At 41.1% G+C, this 25,881-nt stretch overlaps 1 protein-coding gene across 1 annotated transcript in view; it reads left to right on the forward strand.

Moving 5' to 3' along the window:
• The window catches only part of LOC115421219 (pleckstrin homology domain-containing family A member 7-like), a 154,296-nt gene that overhangs the window by 106,718 nt on the left and 21,697 nt on the right, over positions 1–25,881 (forward strand). Inside the window, 10 exon segments of the mRNA XM_030137002.1 lie at positions 7,165–7,343; positions 8,947–9,471; positions 10,131–10,668; positions 11,940–12,023; positions 12,651–12,845; positions 16,754–16,807; positions 18,545–18,652; positions 23,088–23,153; positions 24,301–24,381; positions 25,706–25,855. Coding sequence (XP_029992862.1) covers positions 7,165–7,343; positions 8,947–9,471; positions 10,131–10,668; positions 11,940–12,023; positions 12,651–12,845; positions 16,754–16,807; positions 18,545–18,652; positions 23,088–23,153; positions 24,301–24,381; positions 25,706–25,855 — 1,980 coding nt within the window.

Genomic DNA, 25,881 nt, shown 5'->3' on the forward strand with positions numbered 1-25,881 from the left:
TAAGACATAAGACGTATTATACATATTCAAAAAGGAGTGAGAAGAAGCATAACTTATAAAATCCCACCCCTTCTTCATAAATAATTAATAACAGTAATAATCTTCCTAGTTCATGGAGATAATATGCCAAAAAAAATAATTTTTGTTTAAAAAAAAAAAAAACTGTTAATTGCAGTCTAACAATTAACAGTTGATTTCCACTCAAACATGTCAGTGCAGATCAGGTTTATCAAGACCAGCAAAGTTACAGTAATGGTGTGAATGTTTGTGTATTATGGGATGGTGCATAAGTGTCCACTGTGTTGGCTGATATGGAACTAAAACAACCAAACCTGTGAATATACAAGAGAACAGCTGGAGAAGAACTGACCACTGGAGTGACCACTATGAAAGGGTTAAAGTTCATTTGAAGTTTTCTGGGGTGTTTTTAAAGTCAGTGTGTATCATTATCTGTGTTGGCATGCATGTGTTTATTAATATTGTTCATCTCATGTCATAATTATCTAACTCCGTGGTTTTCAACCTTGGGGTCGGGACCCCATGTGGAGTTGCCTGGAATTTCTAGTAATTGATAAAAAAAAAAAAAAAAAGACAACAACTTACTAATTAAAAACATATGTTGAGTTGACAGAGACAATCCCAGTCCATAAAAGACAAACTGTGAGTGTGAAACTGCAGCAGTGGTTCTGTTTATCTGTCAAATGTTCAGTGTGGTCAGTTTCACATGCTGCAGCTCTATCATAATTTTAATTCATAGTTTCAGTCCTTGTTTGTTCAGTATTAATTATCCTCCTTGTGAATCCAAAAAAAAAATTATCATCCAAAAAATTATGGATAATTTTTTTGGGCTGTTGTCTTTTTTTTCTTAGAAAAAATAAGACAACAGCCCAAAAAATTATCCACTATAAGAAAAAAAAGAGAACAGACCAAAAAAATTATCCACTATAAGAAAAAAAGAGAACCCAAAAATGTATCCACTATAAGAAAAAAGACAACAGCCCAAAAAATTATCCACTGTAAGAAAAAAAAGACAGCAGACCAAAAAAAATAATCCACTATAAGAAAAAAAGACAACAGCCCAAAAAATTATCCACTATAAGAAAAAAAAGACAGCAGACCAAAAAAAATAATCCACTATAAGAAAAAAAGAGAACAACCCAAAAAATTATCCACTATAAGAAAAAAAGAGAACAGACCAAAAAAGTATCCACTATATATATACAATTTAAATAACTTTATTTTTAGTGCACTGACCTCCACTTCCGGTGGGTTACTTTGTTAGCATTAGCCACATTAGCTCAAGGCCTTAAAAATTTTCAGCCTATGCTTTTATTTTTTGTGGTGGCCTTAATTTTAAAGCAAGAGATCTTTCGGGTAAACAGCACCCCCTTAACTGAAAAGGTGGATGATGTTTTTTTTCTTATAGTGGATAATTTTTTGGGGCTGTTCTCTTTTTTTTTCTTATAGTGGATAATTTTTTGGGGCTGTTTCTTTTTTTTCTCATATGGATCATTTTTTGGGCTGTTGCACCTCTGGGCCACCCCAAAAAACAGACGCAGAGGACATAATATGAAGGAACTATGAAGGATGTTTGAGTCTGTATTAGACCATGGCGTCCTCTGTTTGACCCGGTCCGGCTCATGGGTTTGTTTTTCCACAACCTCGGCTCGGTGTCGGATCAGACTCTGTCATAAAGTCCACCCTGCTGCAGGTCAGACTGTGATTGGCTCGTCTGAGTGGGTTCGGTCATCAGCATCTGCATAAATCCATGCGGTTCAGGTCTGTTCGTTGTCCAGGAGATGATGGAGGACATTAGAGCGTCTCCCGGTTTGGACTGACCTTGGACTGACCTTGGACGAACACAAACCGAACAGCGGAACGGCAGCAGAGCGGTGGCGTGGCCCCGCCTCCATCAGTCTGAGGAGGAATCAGGTCACATTCACTCTTTAATTACTTTTCATTTGCCTTCGTCTGTCGTTGAGCGGCTTCATCGTTTGTCTTAAGACTCTGGAGGAAAAGTACACTGTAAAAAAAAAAAAAAAACCGTAAAAAAAGTAATAATAATATTCCGACAGCAGGGGTGAAAAAATATTGTAAAATAACGGAAAAGAACCATCTCATAAAAATACGTTAATTTTCCATAATTTAAATACAGTTTTTTGCCCTAACTTTACATGAGATTTTGTATATTTTTTTGACTTTTTAACACTTTCATGCGCAGTGGTCACTCCAGTGGACAGCTATTCAACAGCTGTTCTCTTGTATAGTCATGGATTTTGTTGTTTTAGTTCCATATCAGCCAACACAGTGGACGCTTATGCACCATCCCATAATACACTGACATTCAGACCAGTACTGTAACTTTGCTCTTCTAGATAAACCTGATGTGCAGTAACATGTGTGAGTGTAAATCCATTGCTTGTTATTGTTAATAGACTGTAATTAACCATTATTTGTAACCAAAAGTTTTTTTTTTTTTCATGTTATCTCCATAAAGTGAATAATAACTAATATTAGAGTTTGTTAAAATGTGACAAAACATCAGATTAGCAGCATTGAAAAAAAATTATTTCATACTTTTCACACAGTGTATCAGTAAATACATGTTTCTTTGTTTCAAAAATTAAATGCATGGTGTTCAGCTGAGTGGATATTTTTTCAACTCCATGAAAAATAGGTTTGTTAAAAAAAATTTCAATCACATTGTTTTTTTCATGCCTAAAGAGGAATAAAAACACTCAGGAAAAATAGCTTGATTAGAGTCAAAACACAGTATTCAAAATCTCTCTGACAGGGACATTCTAGAGACAATATGACCTGCAATTTTACTTTTAAATTCATTCTTGCTTTAGTTGGACCATAAGGGATTATCCAAAACAAGGAGCTACTTTATATTCAAATAAATGTTGGAATGATGATCAATTAAAATTCACTCTCTGACTGGACATGACTGTGTTTGGACCCATTAAGGTTCTCCTAATTCATGCATGACAGGGTTAATGTTTAATAAAGAGTATTTACATGTATTAAAACAATCCAATTACTTATAAATATATATAGAAATAATTTTCAATCAGACTCAGTTGTCCAATCCACTGATAAAAACTGTATTTGGACAGTTTATCAGTGCTTATACATGTTATACATTCACAAAAATACATTTATTCAACATTTTTGTTGTGAAACCTCCTGTAATTACACAAGATATTTGTCAATGAACAAACAAGTCTGGTTCAACTGACAGAACTAATACTTCTGTTACCGTTAATTGTCTGTAATTTTATCTCGTTTTATTAATTTTTTTTTACAGCATTAAACTTTAAATTAACAGTTTAATCTCATAAATAGAAAAGAAATATTTGTGAAAAGTATTTGAACTGTATTTTTCTGTGAGAAAAGGAAAAAAATTGCTTTTAAAAAATGGAAATTTTATGGTTATTCGCAGTTACAGTTTTTTCATGTTATTTTCCATTTGACATGTAAAATCACAGTCTGTTTTTGTCATTTCATTGATATTTTCCTGTATCTTAAAAATACAAGAAAAATCTGTAAATAAACAGTGAAAATTCGGTTAAATTACAGATTTTTTTTACAGTGTAGGACGTCCACAGAACCGCTTGCTGAAGTGTGGATCACATCAGAACAGCTCTGACAGAAGCATTTTCACAAAGTCAGACGTCGGAAACAGACGCTGAAGTCCGGGTTCACATTCACTGACGGTGGTTTAAAACAGAACCGTCAGACTCCTGTTGGTTCAGGTTCCACATTCAGACTAACAGGATCTAAACCTGTGGTTCTGAACGGGTCTGGTCCAGGACCCTCTATCAGCCCTCAATGACAAACCAAGACCCAAACGGATTAAAGTTAAACGTCATGTGTGTCATTTGTGCGACTTCATGTGACATCATGTGTCCAATCAGCAGAGCCGTAGACCAGAACCACAGACCCAGGACGTGGAGACGGATCAAGTCCTACAGAAGAGTTTGTATCAGTATGAATTAAAAACAAAAAACAAAACAGTAACTGTGTCTGTGGTTTCACTGAGTAAAACAAACTAAGAAGGAGGAGGAGGAGGAGGAGGAGGAGGAGGAGGAGGAGAAGGAGAAGAAGAAGAAGAAGAAGAAGAAGAAGAAGAAGAAGAAGAAGAAGAAGAAGAAGAAGAAGAAGAAGAAGAAGAAGAAGAAGAAGAAGAAGAAGAAGAAGAAGAAGAAGAAGAAGAAGAAGAAGAAGAAGAAGAAGAAGAAGAAGAAGAAGGAGGAGAAGAAGAAGAGGTCTTTCCTTGTGTTCTGTTGTAAATCGGTCCCAAACGTTGGAGACCAGCTCATTTTTATTCGGTTCTTTTCCTGCAGCTCCTCCGCCTACACAAACAGAATAATAACCTGATGAATGAGCAGCGCTGAGGAGCACTCTGGGAAATGTAGGCACCGGCTCCTAAATATTCAATCAGATTTTGGCCTCAGGCTGAAATTACAGCTGACGGTCTGTCCTTGGACTGGTCCTGGTGTTTTTAACAGGATCAAAGCTGGTGAATGGGAATGTTGGACAGATTTGTTCCACTGGTTCCACTGGTTCCACTGGTTCCACTGGTGACTGGACTACAACCCACTGGACTGTGAATAAGAAAACAGACATTAAACACAGTTGTGTTTTGTCATTTCTTTTCATTTTCATCATTTTTCCTTCGTTTTGTTCATGCATATTTCATGTTTCTTCTTCTGCTGCTCTTCCATGTTTGTGTGTTTTACTGCTTCAGTTGGAGTTTTCTCTGTTCAGTTTGAATATTTTTAACCATGTTCACGTAGACGCTCATTTGTTTGAAAACTGTTGGCTCGTCTATATTTTATTGTTTCATGAATATTTGATGACCTGTTTCATTTTGGTGGATGTTTGATGTCCGGTTGGAGATAGAATGTGGTCTGGGCAAACGCTTCAAAGACCCTGGGGCCTGGGGTACCTGGACCTGTGGAGCCCTGGAGCCAGGCCTGGGGGTCCAGGTCTGTGTGGATCAGATCTTTATGGTGGTCTGATTTGATCCTCAGCTGCTGAACCTGAACCTGAACCAGACTGTAGGTCCAGGTCTAGTCTGTCCGTCCACCCTCAGTGTCCACAGATGGACAGACTGGACAGATGGACAGACAGACACTGGACATTTGACGGATTCTTGAACCAAATGCAGATACTGATGGTGAAGGTCGATGTTCAGTGATTCCACTTTATTTGTGTATTTATTAACAGAATCATTTCTAAACTGCAGCTCGTCACCAACAAACAGACGTTTTTCCTCATGTTACATTTTTTCATTGCATTATTTTTTTCATCTGATGGAGTTTTTTGTGTTAGGTTTTTCATTGTTACGTTTTTTTGTCTCGTCACATTTTTTTGTCACATTTTGTCACATATTTTGTCATGTCATGTTTTTTTCAACTCTTTTCTTTTTTGTTGTACTATTTTTTTGTTTTGTTGCTATTTTTCATCTTGTTTTTGCGTTTTTTCATCTTAGTTTTTTGTCATGTTACATTTTTGCTCATGTTACATTTTTTCATTGCGTTATTTATTTATTTATTTTTACATCTTATTGGGTTTTTTGTCTTCACATTTTCTTTGTTGTGCTATTTTTTGTTTTGTTGCATTTTTTCCATCTTGTTACTTTTTTGTCATGTTATATTTTTGCTCTTGTTACATTTTTTTGTGTTGTGTTTTTTCAACTAGTTAAATTTTTTCATCATATTAGAATTTTTTATCATGTTACATTTTGTTCATCTCATTTTGGTTGTGTTTCTTTTTCACGTCATTCCATCTTTTCCACCCCAGGCCTTTCATCTGTATTTCACCTGGTTACAGTTAACGTTTCCAGAGAAAACTCTTCTTCTTTTTTAATTATAATAACGAATCCACTCATCACATTATTATTGTGTCTTTCACTCTTAGTCTGTGACTGAATACCAGCAGCTCCATGACCCACCTGGGCCCCGACCCTGAGTTTGGGAAACAGGGATGATAGACGATGAAATCAGCCAAGAACAAATATGGCCGTTGTACTGTTGGTATTATCATGGGATTATTACCCATAGTCCCCTGCTCGGGATCTCACTATTGTCTGGATGATAGTTGGATGGTTTGTCTGGAGGTTCTGATGTTCTACTGCAGATGGACCGGTCCCATCTCAGCCCAGCTGGGTTCTGTTGTAGGAAATCTGCGCTGATCGTGGTTTATCCAGAACAAACTGTGGCTGTTGTCCCCTCCCATTGGTTCAGACCTGTGGCTGTTGTCCCCTCCCATTGGTTCAGACCTGTGGCTGTTCTCCCCTCCCATTGGTTCAGACCTGTGGCTGTTCTCCCCTCCCATTGGTTCAGACCTGTGGCTGTTCTCCCCTCCCATTGGTTCAGACCTGTGGCTGTTGTCCCCTCCCATTGGTTCTCAGCTGTGGCTGTTCTCTCCTCCCATTGGTTCAGACCTGTGGCTGTTGTCCCCTCCCATTGGTTCAGACCTGTGGCTGTTGTCCCCTCCCATTGGTTCTCAGCTGTGGCTGTTCTCTCCTCCCATTGGTTCAGACCTGTGGCTGTTCTCCCCTCCCATTGGTTCAGACCTGTGGCTGTTGTCCCCTCCCATTGGTTCAGACCTGTGGCTGTTCTCCCCTCCCATTGGTTCAGACCTGTGGCTGTTCTCCCCTCCCATTGGTTCAGACCTGTGGCTGTTGTCCCCTCCCATTGGTTCAGACCTGTGGCTGTTGTCCCCTCCCATTGGTTCAGACCTGTGGCTGTTGTCCCCTCCCATTGGTTCAGACCTGTGGCTGTTCTCCCCTCCCATTGGTTCTCAGCTGTGGCTGTTCTCTCCTCCCATTGGTTCAGACCTGTGGCTGTTGTCCCCTCCCATTGGTTCAGACCTGTGGCTGTTGTCCCCTCCCATTGGTTCAGACCTGTGGCTGTTCTCCCCTCCCATTGGTTCAGACCTGTGGCTGTTCTCCCCTCCCATTGGTTCTCAGCTGTGGCTGTTTGTCATTTTCTGTCTGTTTCTTCTTTGTGGTTTCTTTTGTCGTGTGTCGGTCGGTGCTTTTCGTGGTTCTCGTTGTCGTTCTTCTCGTTGAACAGCATGACCTCTGACCTCTACCCTCACAGCTCACCGGGTCGCCGCCGCTCTGACCCCGCCTCCTCTCTCTTCCCATAGGCTAGCCACACTGGTATGCGCTCGTACATTTATAAGCAGAGCTCTGTGATTGGCTCGCAGGCAGAGCACTCGGGGATGAGGACGTATTACTTCAGCGCCGACACACATGAGGACATGAACACGTGGCTGAGGGCCATGAACCAGGCCGCCATGATGCACAACACGGACGCTCTGATCAGGTAACACCACACCTGCACCTGAACGCATCACACCCACCCACAAAAACAACAGTAGAACTGGACTCAATCACCAGGGGTTAATACCATGAGCTCCCCCTAGTGTTTACAGCTGGTACAGTCACTGCTAGTTTACACCTATGTACTTATACTGTACTTATACTCAACATAGTTACCTCAGTCCTAGAACGTTACAACATATAAATGGATAAATAATGAGTTTTTTCATTTACCTCTGATTTTAAAACTGATATTTTTAACTCCGTAATATCCACAGTCTGAGTCACATTTATTATTTTTTTTAGATATCAGTAGAATATTTGCTGTTGAAGAAACAATGAAAGGAAATGAAAACATCAAGTTTGGTGATAAGTATTGTGTGGTTTTGTATAATAGAATATCATCTGCATATATAGATATTTGAGGGTTTACTGATTTTCTACTTTTATCGAATAGTTTTGTTGTAGATAGAGAACTTCTGTGGAACTGTGAAACTCAGAGAATCTGAATCAGAATAATCTGTTTTTAAGTATAAGTGTCATTTTTTTACGCCAATTATTTCAATTTTATCACATTATTTCTTCATGTTGATGCCTGTAGATGCTTTGTTTTTTTTACATGTGGTTCTTCGGCTGCTGGAGTTTATTTCAGTATGTTTTCTCTCCACATTAACTCTCACAGATAGATGTTATCTATAAATATTTGATGTTTCTCCCATCCTTTACATCCATAACTCCCTTTACAGACTCACAGATCACATTATTTATTCATGATCTGCGTGTGATAGTTGTTTTATCCAATCAGCTCATAAAGGTGTCATGGCCTTTTGTTTGTGTTGATGTTGATGCTGCAAGAAACACTTCAACAGTTTAACATATGTTTCCACGGCGATGTGGAGAAAAAGCTGTTTCTCGTCCTCCATGTTTTATTCAGATGCAGACGGAGGCAGATCGTTCATTTTTTTAGATTTTTTATTTTCTCAGAAATCCCACAAGACAACGCTGGTTTGAAACAGACGCAGTGAAACCTCATAGAAGAAGGTTTTCAGTTTACAGAGGATGTCGTCATGGTTCCACCTTTTCGACAAAAAAAAACACACCATCTGCACATGAATCCAGAATAAAACACAGAAAATAAATACAAGGCGTCAGCTCATGATTACAAGGAAATACAAATTCAGTCTAGTTATCGATCTGCAAGTAAATGTTAAAACAGTAAAATCCAATGAAAGCAAGTTTGTCCATTTGTATCGGTAGCAGTGACAGTGAAGCCATTCAAAAGCATACAAAAAATAAAATAATCAGTTAAAAAAAAATGTACCAAAAAACCACAAAATAATAATAAAAAACACAAATAAATGAAAAAATCACCAACTAAATCACCAGCTTAAAACTGAAAATAATCAGATAATAAATAAAATAATGAAGAAAGTGAACAAAATGAAGAAAATTATCAAAGTTAGCAAGAATTAATAAAATCATCAATTAATGAATAAGAAGAAGCAAAAAAACACCAAATCAATCCAAAAACAGATTTAAAAAACAGTCATCAGTTGAACTGCAGGTTCGTTATTGTTTTCATCGTCCTCCTCTTCCTCTCTCCTCAGGCCATTGGACTCGTTGGAGAAGGCTCCTCCCCCTTTGCATCAGCACGCTGTCCCTCAAACCAACCACGTCAACCACCACCCGACGCAGATGCCAGACTCCGCCTCCAATGCCATCGTCCACGAGGTCCTGCTGGAGCCGATCCACCGCGACGCTGATGAGGGCTCCAGCCTCCGCAAGGGTTCGCCGGCCGCCGTTGGCGCTTTGGAGATGGACACGCACGCCTCGCTGCCCGCCAACCCCACCTCCTCCGCCTCCCTGCCGCCGTCCGACCACACGTCGGTCTCCGCCCCTGTGTCCAGGGTTCCGTCACGCGCTCCGTCGCGCGCCGCCTCCACGCTGCCCTCCAGCGTCTGCACCAGGAACGGCCTGGTGTCCACGCCCAGCCCCATCCTGGAGCCCAATGGGATTGCAGCGGGGACGTACCAGAGAGCCCCGCCCCCCGATATCAGTGGGCAGATGCAGAGAAGGAGCGCCCTGGAGCAGGTGGAGCAGTGGGTCAAAGTTCAGAAAGCTGAAAACAGAGGGTACGTTAGCATTTACTGTCAGAACAAGATGGTCGCATACTTCTGTTTACGGTGTTTGTTCCACCCCTGGTCGACAGGGGGCGCTAAGCGGGGGTTTGACAGCATCCATAGACACATATACATAGACGTCACATTGGTCACTTCAGCCCGACTTTGTGATTTGTCACCATATTGGACAGAGGGGAGTGTGGGCGTTCAGGACAAACATGTTAAAACTCATTAAAACATCCAATATGGTGGAAACGGCGCCATATTGGACCATCACATACTTCTACTACTACCATCCTCCAGTCGAGCTAAAACCAGACTAAATGTGACGTACAACACTGATTGGTCAGTTCAGAATCGTTCACCTGAAAAACCTGAAATTTCTGCTTTATTTTGAAAGTTACAGCTTCCTGTTTCAATTTCTTCCATTGTTGTGTCGCTATGACGACCGGTTGCAATGAACCGGAACCAAAACCGAGTTGATCCAAGTTGATCTGAGCTGATACTGTCCATGGAATAGTGTCACATGGTCTCTGTTAGCCCCGCCCCCCCTTTAGAAGTCTGATTTAATGTTAATATGATGATGATGATGGTGAACCTTCGCTCTGGTTGATGAAGATTAAATCATCTCTTAAATCCTGTCATGTGGTTCTCCGGTTTTTTCCCATCAGCCCCCCCTCCAGAGAGAACACTCTCCCCCGTCGGACTCCGCCCACCCAGCCTAAGTTCACCACTGTGAACGCCTACCAGACCCTGCCAAAGACGCCCCGCCACAGCCCCCCTCCGGCCCGACTGGGGGAGTATAAGTACGCCCAGGACCGCCTGAGCCACTTCCGACTGACTCCGGATCCGACTCCAGGATCCGGGACCGTGTGGCAGCTGTACGAGTGGCAGCAGCGCCATCAGTTCCGCCACGGCAGCCCCACGGCGCCGCTCTACACCCCCGCCCCAGACTACCCCTTCGGGCCCCGTCCCCCATCCACAGTGCCCCCCTCTGGCTCGGGTCAGCCTCGCTGCGTGTCGGTCCCGCCTTCGTCCGCAGACATCCCGCCACCGGGACCGCCACCCGGAACCACCCGGACGATGTCCCCGACACGCAGACCGCACACGCCCGCCGAACGGGTGACGGTCAGGCCCGTGGTGGACCGGACCGCACTGGACCTGCCCTTCACTGTGTCCCCCCGCAGGACCAAGAGTCAACTGATCAAGGTATGAAGGTCCATAAGACTCCGCCTCCTCCGCAAGACTCCGCCTCCTCCACAAGCCTGATATTTGTCCTGTAGAGCAGAGGTGTCAAACTCATTTTAGTTCAGGTTCCACATTCAGCCGGATCTCAAGTGGATCAGACCAGAAAAATAACAGTAACTTATAAATAACTCCAAATGTTTCTCTTTTTTTGTGCAAAAAAGTAAAAGTGTATTTTACCAGTATTCTGCCTCAGTTTATCATATACACATGTACATTATAACGTACAGATCATAGTGGATCTGCAAAGACACAACATTTATGAACAGATTATCTTGTTTCAGGTTGTTTAGACCCATTTACCCCCCGTACAGACCCAGTTAGACCCAGTCCATGGTCGTTTAGATTATTCACATTTTTTGTGAAAGGATAGTTTGTATACATATAACATTTTCATCGAGTTCATCACACACAACACTTTGCCCCTCCTCCTCACTGGTGCCCTGCCTACCCAGGTATTAATATGGAGTCTGAACTTTCAGTCTTTTCAAAAACTTTTCAGAAATTTCTTTAAAACAACGCTAAAACTGAGAGAAAGGCACATGTAAAAAAATTTGAGAAGAATCAGATGAGTAGTGTGTGAGAAAAATCTCAGGGCTGGGCAAAAATCTCGGATAGACGGATGGATGGATACCCCCGCCATATAAAAAAAAACTGTAGTTCTCAATATTTATGGATTATTATAAATTTCACTGGTCTGACCCACTTGAGATTGGATTGGACTGAATGTGGAACCTGAACTAAAATGTTTAATATTGTTGATTGTTAATATCTTCAGTGTAATTTTTGCACTTTTGAAATTCATCCCATGGGTGGGATTGGATCCTGCGGTGCGCAGGATTGGACTCTTTGGTGGGTGGGATTGGACCCCTTGGTGGGCAGGATCGGACCCTTTGTTAAGTGGGACTGGACCCTTCGGTAGGTGGGATTGGACCATTCAGTAGGCAGGATTGGACCTTTTGGTGGGTATCATGGGGGTATATTCTGGCCTAGGCCGCTTTAACAGTGGGTTTAGTCCAAACGGGGTTATCCTTTACATCGGTTCTCACAAGTCCGTTACCATGGTTACTTAGTGTTAATATGAGTATGCAGTAATCTACCAGTGTCTGTAATGTGAGTGAGTGAATTTTACAAGAAACCATCGATCAAACTCAAGGGATTCATTTAATAAATTCCTGAGCAAACGTAATAATTCTACTTCATTTATTTCGTTCTGTTTGCGTGTTTGTCGACAGGCGGCGACTATGGAGAGGCGGTCGATGCCTCCGTCTGGATACATGACCCACACCGTCAGCGCCCCCAGTCTGCACGGAAAAACGGTACGTCTGCAAACACAGCACATGCATCAGGGAGTAGCATCCGATCAACCCACGGCGTCATGGTGAAGTCACCGCCACAGCGTACGTTATGAACGACTGATAGACGAGGAAACAGAAAATGAAATGACAGCGAGTAAATGTCCTGTCATTATCAGCTTTAAAAGGTCGACTTTGAGATCACGTCACCCATAGAGTCAGTTTGACTTCTGACGACTTTCTATTAAACACATATCCAATGGAGAAGGTGTAGTGTTGATGTTCCAACTCTGACCAGCAGGGGTCAGTCTGGTACCAGAACACACTTACAACCAAAACCACAGTCCAGTTCTCTGATCCAGTCCCCTGATCTGATTCACTGATTTGTTTGTCTGATCCAGTTCACTGATTCGGTACTCTGATCTGGTTCCCTGATCCAGTTCTCTGATTCACTTCACTGATCCAGTTCTCTGATCCAGTTCACTGATCCAGTTCACTGATCCAGTTCTCTGATCCAGTTCACTGATGCAGTTTAGGTACCTGGTTCTGTGACCCGGTCCTCTGGTCTAGTTCTGTGACCCGGTTCTGTGACCCCGTCCCTGGTCTAGTTCTGTGACCCGGTTCTGTGACCCGGTTCTGTGTCCTCCCCAGCCTGAGGAGCTCACTCTGCTCCTCATTCAGCTGCGTCGTCATCAGGCCAAGATGGCGTCGGCGCGGCAGCACACGCTCACCCATCTGCACCGCCTCAACGGGCCCACAGAGCCCCGCCTCCACGCCGGCCCCCTCCTGGGCCCCTCCTCCTCCTCTGTGTCCCGCCTCACTCACGTCGGCCCCTGCGGCGCTCAGGTGGGGGCCCCGCAGAACGCCGGCCTGCCTGACCCCTATTCCACCAGAGCTGGGACAGGTTGCCCCTGAACGCATCACAGTGGGTGGTTTTAATGTCCCTGAACTCACCACAACCAGAGTCTGAGTCTGGGGGGCCCTGAACCCAGAGGGGCCCCAGGATGTGGATTCACAGGGGCCTTGGAGTTGAAATAATTATATAATAATGTTTAAGATATGATTTAAAACCTGGAGGATAGTTTTAATATTAAACCAAATACTCATCTTATTTCAGAAATAAAAGGAAAAAGACAAAAACAAAAGACATTTTTCTCTAAAATTCAAGTTTATTTTCACACCTATTTTCCTCCACATTGTTTTTTTTGAGATATTCATTTCAGATGTAACAGTAACTTCAGTACACATCTTAGAAACCTCAGTTTCTTAGTGAATCTGCCTAAAAATGTGATGTTTTTACCTTTAAACCAGGGCTGTCAAAGTCAGTTTAGTTCAGGGGATAATACAGCCACATATGATCTGAAGCAGGTAAAATAAGAACATAAAAACTTACAAAAATAATGAAAGAAATAATGACGTTCTCTTTGTTTTTTTAAGGAAGCGTGTTGCATTCACACAAAAAAATTTAATTTGGTTCTGTTTTTCTGAATTAACAAGATAATTATCTCGTAAAAACAGAGCCGAATTTTTATTTTTTCAGAAAACAGTATCTTGCTAATTCGGAAAAACAGAGCCAGTTTTTTTTTTTTACTTATTTTTTCTCGTAATTACGAGATAATTGTCCCGTTAATTTGGAAAAACAGAGCCGAATTTGTGTGCGTGTGAATGCAATGTGCTTCCGTAGTTTTTAGTGCAAAACAGTCAAAAATAAATTATGAAAATATTTACATTTATAAACTAGAAGCACTTGGAGAGCGCAGACCTCCACCAAGGCTGATCAGTGTCCCCCCCCCCGTGGGCCCCCCCACGCCAAGGAGGTTATGTCTTTGCCAGGGTTTGTTTGTTTGTCTGTCCGTTAGTGTGCAACATAACTCAAAAAGTTATGGACAGATTTTGATGAAATTTTCAGGGTTTGTTGGAAATGGGCCCCCCCGTGGGCCCCCCCACCCCCGATCACCACCAAAATTTAATCATTTCTTCCTTATCCCATTTCCAACAAACCCTGAAAATTTCATCCAAATCTGTCCATAACTTTTTGAGTTATGTTGCACACTAACGGACAGACAAACAAACAAACAAACAAACAAACAAACCCTGGCAAAAACATAACCTCCTTGGCGGAGGTAACTATCCTTTCACAAAAAATGTGAATAACATGAACAACCTGAAATTTCTTGAAAAAACAGTGCCATTTGAACCCTTATGTCCTCCTCAAATTTACTCCCTTTTTTAATCTCTCTGTCGTTACAGTATATAACCATATAATCTATAATGTCAACATTTTATTTTGTAGAAAACTAGTGATATTTAACATTTTTACTGTATTCCTCCAGTTTCAACCTTTTTCTCATTGTAGGCTGATGCATTAAATTCTTGAATTGGGACTGGCCCCTTTGGCCGGTTTTGGCCCACGGACCATATGTTTGACAGCCCTGTTTGAAACCTTCAAAGCCATCAACGCAGACACAAACCTTCACCTTCATCCAGACCGAACCCTCATCATCTTCACATCTAATCTGTAAATGTGTCCATAAAGATGCAGATCCTTGAAAACCTCCGGTCCTGACCCTGTTTCGTTTCCCATGATGCATCTGGTCATTTAGGGGCAACCTCTTCCGGAGCTCAGGTCTTTAGTGGCGTCCTAGTCTCGTTGGTCATGTTTAATCTGAGCGTGCTCACAACCATCCGCCTCCTTGTCATGTGCTCTGCGCTCGTTCGTTTCATGTCCTGCTTCTTAGTCAACCAGCGTCCATAGCATGTTCTGCCTGTGAGAAGGTCCATAGAGCTGCTCCGTCCTCCGGGTCTCTGAGGATCTCTGAGGTTCTCCGAGGGTCTCTGAGGAACCTCTGTAGATCCTCAGAGACCGTCCTGGTTTCCAGAGCTGCTTCTGCTGCTGCTTCTGTTCCACCTCCTGTAGGAGACGCTCCTAGAATCTGCAGATGGATGGAAAAGTTTGACCCTCTGATGTCACGTCAGCGTCCCCCTAGAGGCCGTTTGTGGAACAGCACACGACAAGACGACTTTCAGCAAAGAATAAAAAAGCGTAGATGCACAAACGTATGAGCATGTGCAGTGATGTTCTTGTACATTTACGTCTTCTCTATCAACTCTCCGGTATCTGGACCCGTAGAGGTCCTTTAATCACCTAAAGTGCATAATATGTGTCCTAATAATGTCCAGATGTTTTTCATACAGTTGGTTTTTACCTTTTTTACACTTATTTGTATTTCATCAACTTGAACCACAAACAAAAATATCAACTACTCAATAACTGTCATATTTTTAACCCTTTAAATGCCATGTTTGTAATGGAAATAAACCAAAAAAAACCAAAAATGATCTTCAATATTCTACATATAATTCTGACCTAAAATAAATTGTAAAGAATAATATGACCTTTAATAACATGAAGTGTAAAGTGTGCAGAACATGCTCACCTGGACAGAATGGTAATGTGAAACAAACGCTGTATTTTTAAGATTTTAGAATCTAAATATTAAAAATGCTGCTGAGATACAACAAAGGACTGAATTTAGCGTTTTAATCCTTCCTTTCACTTCCACTTTAGAATATTTATACCAGGTTATAATGTTAACATCCTCTCTGACATTAATAAATAGGTCATTAATCATCAGTTAATATTTAACTGAGGAGGAGGAAGTGCATTTATAGGTTTTACATCAGTCACTAATGGAGGTAAACATCCACTTTATATGATTTTGATTAAAAAAAAAACCTCAGTTCAATTAAATTTGATTTGTACAGCTTTATATCACAGCAAGTTTGCCTCACAGGGCTTTACAGAATTAGTTGGATATGAAAACGAACGACAGTCAATGAACAGTAGATGAAGGAAATGGATTAATGTCCAGGGCTTCCCCCGTCCCTCAACCAAGGTTCTAATAGTTTTGGATTTTTCATTCTAGTTTAGTTTTATTTAGTTTGGACTTTTTTTCTCTAATTCAGTTCGTTTTAATTTGTTTTTAGAGCAGGTTTGCTAGTTTTTACTAGTTTTCTTTTTTTTTCTAAATGCTTAGTTTTAGTTTAGTTTTAGTATTAATTTTAGTTTGGTCGTATCTTTTATCTTCCTCGCTGTCGTATTCAAATAAATCCCAGACAGGACTCTGCTGCTTTCTCCCAACTTTAGTCTCCATGTTTCCAGGTAGAGTGGGGACCAGAAGACGACTGGAAACCACAAGTGAACACAAGTGACGGACCGTCAACTACCATATGGTGCAGCTAGCTAAAATTGCTGGAGCGAAATACATCACTTTCGTATCAGTCTGACGTTGACAAAGATGAAAACAAAGGGAATTTTATCCATAATTTTTATATATTTTAGTTAGTTTTGTAAGCACACAATACAGTTTCAGTTAGTTATAATTTTTTTCTTTTAATTATAGTTTTGATTTATTTCAGTTAACGAAAATGTTTTTTCAAGTCTAGTTTTTGTCATTTTGTTAGTTTTCGTTAACGATAACCTTGCCTTAGACCCTCCTTCTTGGCAAGGAAAAACTCCAAAAACCCAGTGGGAAAACAGAAACCTCAGGGAAAACCACATAATCTGACCTTTTAGAACATGAAGTGCAAAGTGTGCATAATATGCTCACCTGGATACTGGAAGTTTTTAAAGAATCTTCTAAACCTGGGTCAAACTTTCCCTTCCACTGTCTGATCAGAGGAATCATGGACGTTATGATGGAATGTGGACGGCGTCACATGGGCTGATCAGTAACTGTCTGTTTGTCTTTCAGGTTGATGATACGTATCTGCAGCTGAAGAAGGATCTGGAATACCTGGACTTAAAGGTGAGGCTCAACCATGGGGGCGGGGCTTCACTATGCTTATTTGTCTGCGAACATTCTGATAATAGACGGACTAAGGCTGTGGTCGGACTACATGAACAACGGTGAAGGTTTGGTTTATCGGCTTCACCACGACGTGACGTTAATAAAGTCATCAACCAATAGGAGCGCAGATCTGGGCGGTCTCAGATGTAAACAGGAAGTTTCCACTCTGAAGGGTTAACAGCCCTTAGTTTAGTTCATTAGTTTAATTTCTTGATGGGTTTTAGGGTTTTCTCCTGTTGACCATGAAAAGAATAAAAAAAAAACCCAAAGAAAAACACCCAAACACATTTTTTTTTTTCCATCATATGCCATGAAAGACAAACTAGCTTCAGTTCTTTTGTCCAGCCTGCTCCTGCATCCTCGTGTCATTATTGAGGCTGTTGCCATGGCAACACAGCAAATCACAAACTTTTGTCACCAAACAGGAAGTAGTTTTAATTCCAATATATTTCTTTCAGTCCACTCTGAATTTTTCATGTCTGAATTCCAGACTCAGGTCCATGTTAATGTTATACTTGCTGCCATGACAACAGTGTGATGGCTTTTTTTTTTTTTTTAATGATTCACCATGAAACAGGAAGTCATTGTTACTCCGAATCCAAACCCTGGAATTTTTGGTGCTTTTTGGTACAAACATGACCTGAACACAGTTTTAATCATCGAAAAAATTAGCTTGTGATTATTGAGAATATGTTCCAAATCAGTAAAACAGCTCTGAAGAGTCAGTCACTAATGACTGGATAGAACTGTGTCATCTGCATAAAGGCGAACAAATCTGATGTCAATATCACTTCCTCTACTAATTTTGTCAATAAAAGTTCCAAAAATATAAACTGGCTTAAGTTCACTCAGAAGCACTTCATTAAAATATTCAATAAAATAATAAATCCTATAGTTATAGTGACTGAAAAATGAGAACCACCTTTGACAAATTGCTTCAGTTGGTAACACAAATGAATATATTTCAACAAATTGAGTTGTACCGTATTTCCTCTAATAGAGCTCCAGCCTTTTTTTCTCTCAGGTGTGGAAGGTACCAGGCCTTTATTTCTTTAAGTATGTATTTAGAATCTTCTCTATTACTATTTCATGTATTTGCTGATAAAACTGATGACAAATAAAGCACTGAATGTTGGGATTATATAATATATAACCATATTTCCTGTAATATAATAGTGTCCAGGCCTTTGTTGTCTGTCAGCTGTAGACGGTACCAGGCCTTTATTTGAAGGACATTTCATGTAGAATCAGGTCTTTAAGTATAATTTCCTTTGCTGAATCAGTACAAATGGTTGTATTTAGTGTAAAACCTTGTCCTGATTCATTTCTGTTTATGATGCTAAAGTACGTATGTAAACATCACGTACTCCGACTGCAGCCTGACACCGCAGAAGAATCCATCCCATTGTTTCTGAAGATGTTTTTCTAATCTTATCACCGACTCCTGATCAGATGCATCAGGTCCAATCAGACGATGAATTCACTGCAGTTTCTCCTCTTTCTCTACAATGTGTGAATAATCCTGATGTGCTGCTGAATGTTCCGCTAACACCTGGTCCGGTGGTTTCGGTCTGAGTTCTGGTCTGGATAAGGCTCATACGGACCTGCCGGAGTCCCGCTGGACTGGGCAGATCCTCATGAATGGGCCGTTGTGTGGTTGTGACTGGGCTTTGTGTCTCTGTGGTTTTGATCCAGATCAGAGCTGTAGAGCCCCTGATCGTGGCAGTTCACAGTTTACTACTGCACTGCACTGCTGGGCCTCTCAGGCCCATCATGGACGTAAGACCGATACCAACACCAACAGTATGTGAGTGTGTGTCTGTGGACGGCCGGCGTACACGAGGGCTGGATCGGACTCACAATAAACACAAGAAACAACAAAACTACATCCAACATGTGCAGCATCATCTGCAAACATGTTCACAGTGAAAGTATTCCAGCAAACATGTTCCCTAGAACTTATGCTCCCTAGTACCTATGTTCCCTAGTACCTATGTTCCCTAGTACCTATGTTCCCTAGTACCTATGTTCCCTGGTGCCTGTCCCCTACTACCTGCATTCCCAGTACCTATGTTCTCTAGTACCTATGATGCCTAGTACCTATGGTCCCCAGTCCCTATGGTCACTAGTACCTATGTTGCCCAGTATCTACGTTCCCTAGCACCTATGTTCCCCAGTACCTATGTTGCCCAGTACCTACGTTCCCTAGTACCTATGTTTCCCCGGATACCTATGTTCCCTAGTACCTACGTTCCCAGTACCTATGTTCCCTAGTACCTATGGTCCCCAGTACTTATGTTCCCTAGTACCTATGTTGCCCAGTATCTACGCTCCCTAGTACCTGTGTTCCCCAGTACCTATGGTGCCTAGTAACCTATGTTGCCCGGTACCTACGTTCCCTGGTACCTATGTTTCCCGGATACCTATGTTCCCTGGTACCTATGTTGCCCAGTACCTATGTTCCCAGTACCTACGTTCCCTGGTACCTATGTTGCCCAGTGCCTATGTTCCCTGGTACCTATCTTCCCTAGTGCGTATGTTCCCTAGTACCTACGTTCCCAGTACCTACATTCCCTTGTACCTGTGTTCCCCAGTATCTATGTACTTCAGTACCTATGTTCCCGGTACCTTTCGGGCATCACTGAACATCACAGCTCAGCTCAGCACAAACATTTGAGGTTTGATTTAACGATGAGTCGCCTCCAGACGTTTGACTTCCTGTTGGCGTTCAGGCAGATCTGCCGACAACCTGCACTGAAAACTTTATCAGTACCTCCTTCATTCCCACTGGATCAACCACCATCCAGTTGCTGTTGCTACTGAATCTAAAACACTGCTTCTCTCACTTCCTGTTTCAGTGTCATGTGGTTTCTCCAGTAGCCCCGCCCCTTTGGAGATTATCAGTAAATCCTGTCACATTTGTTCCAAAGGGCGAAGTGAATGACATTTATAGATTTCAACCACTTCTTCTTCCCCAAAGTCACCTGAGTAAACATTGGACATGTTTTCCAGAGGCCACATGTATCTACTGAATATTCAGACGTGAACATGACATTTATAAGATCCACGGATCATCAGGAAAATGAAATATTACAGCATGAAACTCATCTGGAGGACGTAGAAACAAACAGGAAATAAAACAAGTGATAATTCCGATAAAATGCTACTAGTTATTGTTAAAAAAAAAAGAACACCAGTGTTTTTGTTTTTTTTTTAATCTTATTTATCTACTTCCATTCGTCCATATGACGACCTCAACCCTCCTGACCACGCCCACTTCATAGACAGGAAGTGGGTGTTTCTCATCACTGAGCCCATTTACATTTATACTGAAACTCTGATCAGTATCTGATTTGTGGAGTTACCAGATTAGTATTGATCATAAGTTTATGTTCATTAAATTGAGAATGGGATCCCTCAGGGCACCGTCTTAGACCCCATCATTTATATGTTTACATTCATGTATTTTCAGATGTAGGTCTACAGACGTACACTGATGACACTGAACCCATTTACACCCAGATTAAAACTCTGATCAGTATCTGATTTGTGGAGTTATTATTATTAATCATGTAAACAGTATAATCTGATCCTGTTTGATCAGATAACAGCAGTAATCTGATTATAATCGATCAGATTAACACACCTGGATTTGTCCCCAGTCCTCCCATGTCTTCACACATGTATACAGGTTCATCTGGTTTATTTAGTTCTGTTACATCTGAACATGTGGAAAAATGATTACATCAGAGAAAACAGAAGTGACGACCTCAGAAATTCAATAATGGACTGAAATGTTTAAACCAGGGATTTTTCGATTATTTCTGAAGTGCATGTAAACACATCAGATCTAATTGTAGCAGTCATTGGATTTTTATCGTCATGGAAACGGACTCAATGACAAAGTGGTTCATTTTTGTAAATAGAGGATCTTCAATAACCCCAGGGTTTATGTGTCGATCATGGAGCTGTGATGTCGAGTGACGCCTCTCGGACGTTTCCTGTTATCGTTTAGACTCATGACCTCGGCGGCGTCCATCGTCCGTCGTCGGTGTTTCCGTGTTTCCAGCCCCGTGTACGGTTCGGTTCAGTGTCGATGTGCATGTCGGTGTTTGGCGTAGGGATGCATGTATGTCCGTATGTGTTTCCATGTATAGAGTCCGTGTCGTAGAAGGACCATCCCATCGCTTTCATTCATGGACTGAATGTCAGATCTGCACATGACCTTTGACCCCGCTGACCCTTTGTGGCTCCATGTGGTCATGTGATCATGGGATGGCTCGGCAGTGCATGTGTTGTGGCTGTGGCCGGTGGTTGAAACGCAGCTGCTTCTACCATCGTGTCTGAAACACTGCGTTACATAACGCTGCTCCGATCGTCCACCGCCGTTAAAACGGTTCGACCGCCGTTTTCCGTATAAAACTGACAAGGCGACACCTGACGCTTGACCTAGCACGAAAAATAATAATGTATATTAACCAATGTTGGTGTTAAACACTGACATATGACAAGATGAAAAAAAAAGAAAAAAACTAATACAATTTTATGTAGAATATTGAAAAAAAAAAATTTTTTTTTTTTTTCTAATCAAAATATGGTTTGTTTCCATTACACACATGACATTTAAAGGGTTAAAAATATGACAGTTATTGAGTATTTGGTATTTTTACCTCTGCCAAGGAGGTTCTGTTTTTGCCTCTGTCTGTCTGTCTGTCTGTCTGTCTGTCTGTCTGTGTGCAAGATAACTCGAAAAGTTATGGATGGATTTGGATGAAAATTTGAGGAAATGTTGACACTGGCACAAGGAACAACTGATTGAATTTTGGTGGTGATCGGGGGGGCGGGGGGGATGGGGGCCCACTGATCTGCCTTGGCGGGGGTCTGTGCTCTCTGAGTGCTTTTCTAGAAAAGAGAGTGCAGACCTCCGCCAAGGCAGATCAGTGGGCCCCCATGCCCCCCCACCCCACCCCTGATCACCACCAAAATGTAATCATTTGTTCCTTGTGCCAGTGTCAACATTTACTGAAATTTTCATCCAAATCCGTCCATAACTTTAAGAGTTATCTTGCACACAGACAGACAGAAAAACAAACATTGGGGGGGGGCACTGATCTGCCTTGGGGGAGGTCTGCGCTCTCCGAGTGCTTTTCTAGTTGTTTCTGGCTCGAGTTGATGAAAAGCAAAAAAAAAAAGTTAAAAAGTTTAAAAGAAACTGTGTAAAAAACATCTTGACATTACTACGACACTAGTCGCTTTTCCATTGGACATCTGCGCAAAACTTTACCGATATTTACTAAATGTCGAAAAAGCAGAATTTTTTAATGTTGATTTTTCCATGAAATCACAAATACGATGATTTGTTTATTTATTACGGTGTTGATTTACAGATATATTCATTATTATTCTTTATTACCCCTCTATCTCATACTAAATTAAAAAATGATTCATTTTCCTGGTGTGTCCTCACACACCACACCATGTTTCTTTTAAACTCTTCTTCTTCACTTGTTGTAACATCCATCAACATCCGGTCTTTTTTCTTCACGTGACTCTAGTTGTGGAAAAAGGTCTTTCCGTTGCAGTTTTGCATGATATACAACTTGCGCTATGCCTGAAAAACCACCTCTTACAAGCGAAACAACTTTTAATCAAAAAACAAAAGTTTTGGTGAAATTGTCATTTTTTCTTTACGTAAATATTTATGCACAAGTTATATTTGTGCGATTTGAGGGTCAATGGAAAGGCGACTACTGTGCAGATTATGCGCTGTAGGTGTATTAAGGACCTCTCTGGGCTGATACCAGAAGGTCAAAGGTCAGTTTTTTAATGATTCCAGAAGCTGTTTTTGAAGTTTCTTTGTGGTGTTTTTCGGAGCAGCCTTTGCGCCGTGTTTCCAGATGAACGCCCATAAACTCCGTCAGATTCTTCATCAGCTCAGACCGTCGGCGTGTTTCATGCCCGCGTCGTCGTCCTGAGGCGTTCTGTCCTGAATGCAGAGCTTTGCAGCGCGGTGGTCGTGGCCGGTCTGGTGTTGTGTTCAGGCGCATGTGGTCGTGGCCGGTCTGGTGTTGTGTTCAGGCGCATGTGGTCGTGGCCGGTCTGGTGTTGTGTTCAGGGTCATGTGGTCGTGTGGAGGCCGGTGGTAGTTCAGTCGTGTTGTTAGCGCGTTGGTCTCAGTGTCCACGTCCACGCCGTTCGACCCCTGAACTGACAGGATGTGTACGTTCTTCATGTGCAGGTAACAGGAAGTCAGCAGCTGAAGGAGGCGGGGAAACCTGTCAAAGTTGCAGAGAGTGACGTGGATGTAAGTAAAACACTCTTTTTATGACGTATTTGTCGCCCAGTGACACAAAGACAAACTGAAAATGATGCAGTAAAAGGTTTTTCATGATAAATGACCTTCTCACTGCAGGAAAAGTCTGATTTTAACACTTTTATTTCCCTTTTCTTTTTGTATTTTGTTGTTTTCTATGTAGTGTTCATGTATTTGTGTTAAACTACGGATGATTCTGTTTAAATCTACAGTTAATGTGAGTTTATTCTGGGTTTAATTATGTTTATCTCTCCAGTTTCCAGCCCATAGAAGTCCTTTAATCACCTACAGCGCATAATCTGCACAGTGTCGTATTAGTGTCAGAATGTTTTTCATACAGTTTATTTTTATCTTTTTTACATTTATTTGTATTTTATCAACTTGAGCCATAAACAAACATACCAAATACTCAACAACTGTCATATATATCCCTTTAAATGCCATGTTTGTAAGATAAACAAAACATATTTTTTTGATGCAAAATCCATGATGTTTTCTCTCCAATGTATTCCATATAAATTGGATTATTTCTGTTTTTTTCATCCTGGCGTATGTCGATGATTAACACCAACATTTTTTCTTCATTTTTGTTCATTTTATTTATTATTGAACATAAACCCAGTGTGTCCATCCACTGTCACTGATCCAACTCCATGGGTTTTACTGGTGAATCAATGTTGTGGAAGATGATGGTGTTTCCACGGTAACAACAGAGCCTCTGAACGTCCAAATGGGTCATATCTGATGACCATGAAAAGGCGACAAATTGCATTTGACACCAATTATTTACATGTATTGATAGAATTAGGGGATCAACAGGTATTAAAGAGTTTATATCAGTAGATGGTTTTGGTTAAAGGTGGTTGTTTGGGTCTTTACGGGTTAAAAACAACAGCACAACCGCCGTCAAACTCTAAATAATCAAGAAAATGAACAGAAATGAACAAAATAATCAAGAAAATGATCAAAGTAATTAACAAAATGAACAACAGGATGAGTGGGTCCACAGGTATTAAACCTTTACTTCTGTAGATGGTTCAGGTCTTGAAGGGTTTTCATTCTAATCCACATTTTCAGCTGAAAACTCTCCTTCATGGCGTCAGATTTAATCCTTGGTCGTCTGTTTTCTCTCCTGAAGGTGAAGCTGAGTCGGTTGTGTGAACAGGATAAAATCCTCAAAGATCTGGAGTCGAGGATCAGCGCCCTGAAGGAGGACAAGGTACCAGACCCTAGACCCGGGTCCCGTTAGACCTGATACCGAAGGAAACGACCCAGATAAACCCAGAACCAACACCGTCACAGACTGAGCCGGTCCGGTCTCAGTAAAAACACACTCATCCATCACATACTGGACCCAGAGTACAGACTAACAGTGGAATCACACCGCCCCCTGGAGGCGTGTGTTGGAACTGACAGTGGGTCGAACCACTTCAGGTTCCACATTCAGACCAGTAGGATCTGAAGTGGATCAGAACCAGTCAAATAATAATAGAATAACATATAAATAAGAACAAATACAAATGTTTTATTTGTTTCAGTGTAATTTGACCAATATTCTGCCCAGTTTATTATTTCCACATGTACTTTATAACTTACAGATACAGTGAATCTACAAACACACAAGACATTTAATAACAGACAGAATATTGGTACAATTACACTGATTTATATTAGACATTTCATGTTCATGTTATTATTACATTTTTTTAAGCATAGTTTGTAAATGTGTGTATTGGTTTTAATTCAGTTTTCTTATTAGATATTGTACATATATTAAATATTTAGATTATATTACTTATTACTTCGATATTGTTATGACTACTATTACTGTTACCACTTTATTTAAATTGTTATTATTACTTCTGTTAATGTATGTACACATATACTGTATATACACACATGTATATTGTGTATTGTGTGTATTATAATATACACAACATTATAATATTATAACAGAATTTCTTCTGTATTAATATTTATTAATATTACTACTTTATTATTTTTTTCTACCAGTACTTCCTAATGTGCTACTGCCTGTTTTTATAGTTATTGTTATTACTATTTTCTTTCCTTTTTGTTCTGAGGCTCCCACCAAATTCTGTCTAATCTAATCTAATCTAATCTAATGTAATCTAATCTAATCTAAAATGTCAACACTTTCATCACGTAATTTAACTTTTTTTTTTTTTTTTACACTAAAACAAAGAGAAACATTTGTCATTATTTATAGGTTATTCTGTTATTATTTTACTGGTCTGATCCACTTTAGATCATATCTTCAGCATCATTTTTGTGTTTCCTTGATTCATGGACCGGACTGGACCCTTTGGGGCCGGTTTTGGGCCACGGGCCGTATGTTTGACCCCCCTGCAGATGGCAGAGCAACATCTGATGTGTTTTAATGAAGAGTCCTGAGGTGAAATGTGTTGAAAATAAGGGAGGAGTCATTTAACACCAGTCCAGTTCAGTCAGTATGAACGTCAGGTGTTTGTGTGGACTCTGCTGCTGCTCCGTGACCTTTGACCTTTGCCCCCCCACCCCAGGATAAACTGGAGAGCATTCTGGACGTGTCCCACCAGCAGATGGAGCAGTACCAGGACCAGCCGGTCCACATCCAGAAGATCGCCTACCAGCAGAGACTCCTGCAGGAGGACCTGGTCTCCATCCGAGCCCAGATCTCCAGACTGTCCACGGTGAGAACCAAACCGGGTCAAACCAG

This window comes from Sphaeramia orbicularis, chromosome 6 (assembly GCF_902148855.1).
Source record: "Sphaeramia orbicularis chromosome 6, fSphaOr1.1, whole genome shotgun sequence".
NCBI classification, from domain to species: domain Eukaryota; kingdom Metazoa; phylum Chordata; class Actinopteri; order Kurtiformes; family Apogonidae; genus Sphaeramia; species Sphaeramia orbicularis.